Source organism: Merops nubicus, unplaced genomic scaffold (genome assembly GCF_000691845.1).
Source record: "Merops nubicus isolate BGI_N331 unplaced genomic scaffold, ASM69184v1 scaffold3698, whole genome shotgun sequence".
In the NCBI taxonomy this organism is placed as follows: domain Eukaryota; kingdom Metazoa; phylum Chordata; class Aves; order Coraciiformes; family Meropidae; genus Merops; species Merops nubicus.
The window spans coordinates 48,890-56,735 of NW_008627557.1; the positions used below are offsets into that span (position 1 = coordinate 48,890).

At 45.1% G+C, this 7,846-nt stretch overlaps 1 protein-coding gene across 2 annotated transcripts in view; it reads left to right on the top strand.

Moving 5' to 3' along the window:
- Positions 1-7,846, top strand: part of CNOT1 (CCR4-NOT transcription complex, subunit 1) — a 52,793-nt gene that overhangs the window by 42,836 nt on the left and 2,111 nt on the right. For both annotated transcript variants that reach the window (XM_008946333.1, XM_008946334.1), the window contains exons 38-45: positions 415-646; positions 2,586-2,834; positions 3,343-3,506; positions 3,783-3,900; positions 4,338-4,439; positions 4,675-4,848; positions 6,168-6,317; positions 7,079-7,259. In XM_008946333.1, coding sequence (XP_008944581.1) covers positions 415-646; positions 2,586-2,834; positions 3,343-3,506; positions 3,783-3,900; positions 4,338-4,439; positions 4,675-4,848; positions 6,168-6,317; positions 7,079-7,259 — 1,370 coding nt within the window. The remainder of the gene's footprint in view (positions 1-414; positions 647-2,585; positions 2,835-3,342; positions 3,507-3,782; positions 3,901-4,337; positions 4,440-4,674; positions 4,849-6,167; positions 6,318-7,078; positions 7,260-7,846) is intronic.

Here is a 7,846-nt window from a genome sequence, read left to right on the forward strand (position 1 = left end):
TGGATTGGAGCTTGGAGAACTCTGGGTTGCTGTGAGAGCAACCAGCTGGCAGCGCCTACCAGCACAACACTGGTGGGAGGTCCAGAAACAAAAGTCCAGCTCAGAGCATTTTGGGGCTTCTGACGTTTGCAAAAGTGAAGCTATTTCTGATACTTGTGGTGCTTTGTTGCAGCACGCTGCTGTATGAATTGGAGTAGAACTTCAAAGCTTGTATGGCTTCAGTGTTCCTTCTTTCATCATAAATATATCTGCTTTCATGACTGACTTCTGTAATTCCAGTGAGGACCAGAAGGTACAAAGACAGAAGAAATAATTTTCTTTCTTTCAGCTGTATTTGACTGAGCTTCCAGTTCCTGCACCTTCTGGGGAGAGAAGAAATTCTAACCCAGCTTTCGTTCTGCTCTCTTGCATTAGATTACCCCAGTTAATGGAAGTGGTCCGATCCAACTACGAAGCAATGATTGACCGTGCTCACGGAGGGCCCAATTTCATGATGCATTCAGGCATTTCTCAAGCCTCTGAGTATGATGATCCTCCAGGTCTGAGGGAGAAGGCAGAATACCTGCTGAGGGAGTGGGTGAACCTCTACCATTCAGCCGCAGCGGGCCGTGACAGTACCAAAGCATTCTCGGCGTTTGTTGGACAGGTAGAGCTTTTGGAAAGAAAGGTGCTTTTTATTCAACATAAGTAGGCTGTGATGCCCTCCATTTTAAAGCAGTGTTATAACCTGTGTTAGGCATCCTTTTGAAATTTTCAGGTGTATGGCAGCTGACCATCAAAATGCAGACTGATTTTGGTGCTAAAGCTCTGTAGCCCTGCCCTTCACTCAACTGTTTTTCATATACTTCAGCACCAGGCTGTCTGTTCACAAATTTTGGGATAAGCCTGGTGAGAAAAGAGCTTCAGCTGAGATAGCTGTTGGGAATAGTTCTGACGTGCTCTGTGTAATGAAGCATGGCTAGTGTTGCTCCATGAGTAGCAGCAAAATCTCTGCCAGCCTATGGAAGGAAATTGCTGATGGACAGAGATGCAGGTGAATTTGTTTCAGGCCATGTGAACAAGGGAATGCTTTTGCCGTCCAGAATCACCAGAGTGAGTTAAACCTTGCAGCTTCACTAGCTAAAGTGGAGCCTAAATTTAAACAGCCTCCAACATTTCACTCCAGGGCACCTTAACTTGTGTGATGAACAGCACACATCTGCTTTCTAGATGTGATAGGGAAGGGAGATGCCTTCAGTAACCCAACATGGGTGGAAACAAACTCCCCATGTATCTTCACTTCTCTTCCTAGAGCTGTGTTCCTGGCACCTCCTTGACTGCAGCTGCAAGGAAGCCCCTGACTTAGTCTATTTGCATTGTGTTCTTAAATTTCTGTGTTAATACCACCAATATGGTACAGATTTTGCAGCTACTAAAGAAAGGTTTGAGCTACAAGTTATGCGTAAAGCTCTTGACTAATGCAGTGACTTTCCATGTGACTTCAGTGTCCTTTTTTTGTCGTGCTTCACTTTTGCCACACTTGTTTGTTTACCTTTGCACGTTTGATCAGGTTGGAAACAGCAACTGAAAAATATATGGAAGTGCAGTGTTTATATGTAATTCTTTCTTTGCAGGCTTTACCTGTGGGTTTTAAAGGAGGATTTTGTAATAACTGCATTCAACAAGGTTTTATTATTGAACTAAAATGACAATAATTTTGGCTGCTTAAATTGTGTTTTGCTTCCGTTTCACTCATCTTGAGGACAAGACAGATCATAGAACTTTGAAGGCAGATATATTAATTCCTTTGTTTAAAACAAAAAAGGTTTCTCTAAAAATACTAGAAGTTCTTCAAGAGTTAGTGATGATGCTGTGTATGTAGCTTCACATCTGTACAGTGGAGTTTAGAAGCAAGATGCTGCATGCAAAACCCAGAGGTTTCCTGCAGTGTAATTTGTTTTGATGACTTGTTGATGATTTGTTTTATTTTGATGACTTCAATTTGTAGGTAACAAAAGGCAGTCTATTTTTTTTTTTTTTTTTATATGTATGTTATTAAAAACAACCTTGGTGGAAAATAAAGAGAAAGCCCCCTTAGACTTTCTCTGCATGGAACATTCCTGTAAGGAAAATTCACTCTCCAAATAGTTTGCTTCTACAGAATGTTGCTGCCAAGTAGTGATGGTTCCTGCATAGCTGAGGTCTGCTCTTCCCAGAGCTTGTACACCCTGTGTGGGCTCCTAAAAGCCTGACAGACTCAACCACTGCCACCTCTTGCTGTCCCTCATGCAAGGGTCAGTGCTGGTGGCAGCACTGAAACGGGCTCCTCAGCTCTGCTGATGCTTGAAAAGAACTGGGATCAAAAAGCTTCTATTTTGGAGTGAATGTCTTCGCTGAAATTGTGTTGCCACCCTCAAGCTGCCTTAAAAATATTCACCCTGGGGAAAAGTAGCTGAGATCGTTTGCCTACCCATCTCTCCTGAGAGCGTGGTAAAAATGAACTGTGCCAGGCAAAGTGGGTGCTTTGTAAAACGTGTGGCTTGAAATAAATTGTAAAACGAGCTTTCTGTGGTGACGTTTCTGAGGCTTTCCCCTTTCCCAAACAGATGCACCAGCAAGGAATCCTGAAAACAGACGACCTGATCACCCGCTTTTTCCGCCTGTGCACCGAAATGTGTGTTGAGATCAGCTACCGTGCGCAGGCTGAGCAGCAGCACAACCCTGCTGCCAACCCCACGATGATCCGGGCCAAGTGCTACCACAATCTGGATGCCTTTGTGCGACTCATTGCACTGCTAGTGAAGCACTCTGGGGAGGCAACCAACACGGTCACAAAGATCAACCTCCTGAACAAGGTTGGGAACCCTTTCTGTACTCGCTGCATTTAAAGTGGGTAGTCAGACTGAGTGGAGCGTCAAGCTGCCAAGTGGCTTCCTTGTTCACAAAGATTTCATCTTAAATGTGAAACTCAGCTTTGTGCCTTGAAATGAAGAAGTCAGCTGCTGTTGTTTTGAGGCATTGAAGTGTGGTTTAAGGCTGGCAATTCCTGGGGGGCTTGCCTTGGTTTTGTGAAGGCCTTGTCTATGCTCTTACACTGTTTGGTTCATGGCTGGGTGGTCTTGGGGTAATTAAGACCTTCCAGCACTCCTCAGTCAGTCATTGTGACTGTGATCCATGGGACAGGGAGAGCAAACGATGGTGGGAGTTGCTGATAAAGATTTTAATACTATGTAATATTTCTGATGACTAGAATTTTGGTTTTGTTTGAATCTACTGATCGGTTATTTTTTTTACTGATGGTTTAAGTATTACCTACAGGCTGACTTGCAAAGTGTTACCACTGAAACTTCTCCATCTCCTTAGGTTCTTGGTATTGTGGTGGGAGTTCTTCTGCAAGACCACGATGTTCGGCAGAGTGAGTTCCAGCAGCTCCCTTACCATCGCATCTTCATCATGTTGCTGTTGGAATTAAATGCCCCCGAGCATGTGCTGGAGACCATCAACTTCCAGACACTCACAGCTTTCTGGTACGTATTTGAGATTGGCCACAGTGCTCATCCTTGCCTGGTAGAATCAAGAGTTTTCACCTGAAGACTATGGCTGTTCCTTTGTGAAATCACATTTGGAACAACTGGTTCCAGACTGTAGACTGTCCACTTGCTTGTTTTAAGGTAGATGACTGGTGAACCCCAAGGTGCTAAAATGCCTTCTCGCTTTTAGGGCTGTGTATGTTTTTCCCCTCAATGTTACAAAATACGACCTTATTGCTGTGCACTTCTAACCTGCTCTAACTTTTCTTTCAGTAACACATTTCACATCCTGAGGCCTACCAAAGCTCCAGGTTTTGTTTATGCCTGGCTGGAACTGATCTCCCATCGGATATTTATTGCAAGAATGCTGGCACATACACCACAGCAGAAGGTGTGGCTGCAGTTTATCTCTTCTGAATTAAAAAAGCTCACGTGGACGCTTACCTGGTGTGGTGCTGTTTCACATCTCTCCGAGTGCACTAGTAGCATGGCTGTTGTGGTTTTGTTGTCTTCCATATTCACAGTCACCTAACTGCATGGAGGAGAGTCCTTGTGGCAAGAAACTAGGGGTTATAGAGTGGATTGAATTTAATATTTTCAAAGTCTGGCAGAGCTGCAGGCTGGAGCAAATATTGTCAACTCAGTGTGGCATGTTGGGTGTCCTGGCAACACCTGTAGCATGTGATGTGCAGCTCAAGCCCTGCTAGAGCAAGCAGCAGGACGTAATTTCAGTCCAGCTTTATGTAAAAACCAATCTAATTATAGTTTTGAAATGAAGGCAACTGCTCTTCCTTGCACGTTTTCCACCTGCTGTTTTTTTCTTGACAGGGTTGGCCTATGTACGCCCAGCTATTGATTGATCTGTTCAAGTACTTGGCTCCTTTCCTTAGAAACGTGGAACTCACCAAACCTATGCAAATTCTTTACAAGGTAAAAAAAGAGATGCTACATCCAACTAAAGTAGATATGCTCTGGTAGCAAAACGAGATTTACTGTTCTTATATAATTTATATCTTAAGTTAAATGCAACTCCAGTGTGGGACAGAACAGGCCGCCTTCCCAGATGGAAATCTGCCTGACAGTGATGTGACATAGGAGGGCTCTGCAAGCACTCGGGCAGTTTGAACAGTTACACACATCCCTTACATTCTGTTTCACTTCACAGGGCACTCTGCGTGTGTTGCTGGTCTTGTTGCATGATTTCCCAGAATTTCTTTGTGACTACCACTACGGGTTCTGTGATGTGATCCCACCTAACTGTATTCAGCTACGGAATCTGATCCTGAGTGCCTTCCCACGGAACATGAGGCTTCCAGACCCTTTCACCCCCAACCTAAAGGTAGGAGTTAGGTTCATGAGTTCAGTAACTGGAAGCTTTTACTCTTCCAGTTCATCTTTATCCTTTTTTTTTTTTTTTCTTCTTTTGGTGAAGACTCTGGAATTTTGGGAAGAGCTTAATTGATTCTTAAATTAATACAACCATTCAAAAGTTAACAGGTAATTTGAAACTGAAGTGAGACAGCAGCTGGCAGAATTGCATTTTTTAAAGCAAGTAGGTTTTAACTGCATTCCTAATGCCCAATGTTTGGTAGTTTCCATACAGAGCAGGCTACAATCCTTGACCTGTAGGAAGTCTGTTGAGTTGAAAGCACAAAGTTTGCCTCTGGTCTGCGTGGCTTCACTGGCACCTGCAGGTACTTAGCTTGCCTTGCAGGTTCAACCTCAAAAGGACAGGCTGTTGAGACATGTGTGACATGACAACAGCACTGAGAGCCTGGCTTGTGCAAGGAAAAGCAGAGGGCTTCTCTTTTCCAAAAGGAGGTGGACTTGATGGTGTCTCTGGATCCCACTGGCACACGGTGTCAGAGCAAGGACATTTTACCATTGGCTTTGCTGTTTGAAAGTTCAGCAGCCAACAGCCCTAGTCTCAGTTTTGTTCAGTTCGTGCCAGTTTGTGTAGTTTGTGCTCTGTAGGGGATGTGGTGGCTGGGTTCAGTTAATTGTTGAAGAGGTAGTATCTGAGCATGAGGTAAATGCTTCCTGATGAGAAACATGGGCACCATTTTATCTTCAAAATAATGAGAGAACCACTGAAGCAAGCCGCTGCATAATGAGGAGAGACTGAGAAGAGTTGACGTTATCTCATTAATCCTTTGGGCATATGCCAGCATCTGAATCATGGAGACATTGGAAACAAACATTCTCACATTCCTAAAGCCTTGTCCTGTCATTCCCCCTCACCCGAGCTGTGCAGAGTGCTGGGAATGAAGCTGCAATACTCCTTCTGTCAGCACTTCTTGAGTTTGAAGGAGGCTGTTCTGGACTTGGGTGGAGGTTTGTACTTTTTTTAAACTACCAAAATGTTTTGAGTGTAGATGAGGAGACTCCAAAGGTGGTGACTGAACTCCCTGAAGGCCTTCACCCTTGAGTTCTTCCACCCTCTATACTCAGTTCTTTGAGAGCCATCTAGTAAGTCTGCACATAGAGACCAAGTTTCTTCTGCAGTCTGTAAAGGTCTAGTGATTCCTTTTCACTGCTGGTAGGGAAAAGTGGTGGACAGCAGTGGTTGATGGCAAAATATCACTTATAGATCTGCTTTTGCAGCTTGTTCCTTCCGAGGCTGACTGTGGTGTAGCTGACTGGGCTTTCTCTCTGCAGGTGGACATGCTAAGTGAGATCAATATTGCTCCACGGATACTCACCAATTTCACAGGAGTGATGCCACCTCAGTTCAAGAAAGACTTGGATTCCTATCTCAAAACCCGGTCTCCAGTCACCTTCCTGTCTGACTTGCGCAGCAACCTACAAGTGAGTGGCTGGTTTCTGAGGACCCTGAATTTAAATAGTGTGGGACAAACCATCTCTCTGGCTGAGTCACCCTCCTTTCTTGCAGGAATTCAGTTGGTGTGTAGCAAGCAGGTGTTGCAGGCAGTAGAAGAGCCTGGGAAGATACACACTTCTCTGAATAATCCTTCTGTGCTCCCTAGCAGGATGTTTAAGTGTGTGTTAAGTACTTTCAGCCAGGTGGAATTCAAGGAAAGAGGAATGTTGACTTTAACAACACTAAAAATTATCTAACTTAAAAGCAGTTGGGTTTATCTACGTGAGCTGCCAAATGCTTGTAGTGAAAATGTGAGGTTATTGAAAACTTGAACTCTTCTGCTTGCATGTGTCTAGCCACAGGCAAACCTTTAGGGAAGAATGTAGTCAGAGCTGATTGCATCAGGCTTGGGGGTTTCTTTATCCTTAGCCAGTGGGTGGTGAAGAGTCTTCCATCACCCTGTTTACCCAGGCATTGTCTGAGATTCAACAGTTTTTATTGAACTTCATTGCAGGGTCTTAGAATCTGATTACATTTTGACTCCAGATGGGTTCATTGTTCTAGAAATCTGTGGATCTGCCTGGTAATGCTTGAGGGGTAAAAAAGGCAAATGAGCTAAAGCCCAGTTCAGAATTGATAGTCAACACTTCCTACATCACATCTATGTAACCAAGAAGATGGGCTGCTGCTGTACCTGCTTTGTTGAAGGGTTATCAGATCTTGATTACTGTTGTATCTTTGCCCTTAGGTATCAAATGAACCTGGCAACCGCTACAACATCCAGTTGATCAATGCCCTGGTGCTCTACGTGGGGACTCAAGCTATTGCACACATTCACAACAAAGGCAGCACACCTTCCATGAGCACCATCACCCACTCGGCCCACATGGACATCTTCCAGAATTTGGCAGTAGATCTGGACACTGAAGGTGAGCAGGAGAGACTTGTAGTTCATGCAATACCAAATTTAACAGCAGATTGTCTGTTTGAGCTCTTGACAGGTATGGAGATCACTTCCATCTATTGGATGGTCACAGCCAGAGAGTGGTGGTCAATGGCTTGATGGCCAGATGGAGCTCAGTGACAAGTGGTGCCCCTTGGGGATCTGTACTTGGACCAGTGCTGTTCAATACCTTCATCAATGATACAGATAGTGGGATTGAGGCACCCTCAGCAAGTTTGCAGATGACACCAAGCTGAGTGGTGGGGTTAACACACCTGAGGGACAGGATCCATCCAGAGGGACCTGGACAAGTGGGCCTGTGTGATCCTGTTTGGATTCAACCAGGCCAAGTGCAAGGTCCTGCCCTTGGGTTGGGGCAGCCCCCAGTTATCAGCCCAGGCTCGGGGTGAAGGGCTGGAGAGCAGCCCTGCAGAGAAAGACCTGGGGGTGCTGGGGTTGAGGAGCTGCTCTGGAGAGACCCCCCTGCAGTGCTGGGTCAGCTCTGGAGTCCTCAGCACAGCAGAGACAGGGACCTGCTGGAGTGGGGCCAGAGGAGCCCCAGCAATGACCCGA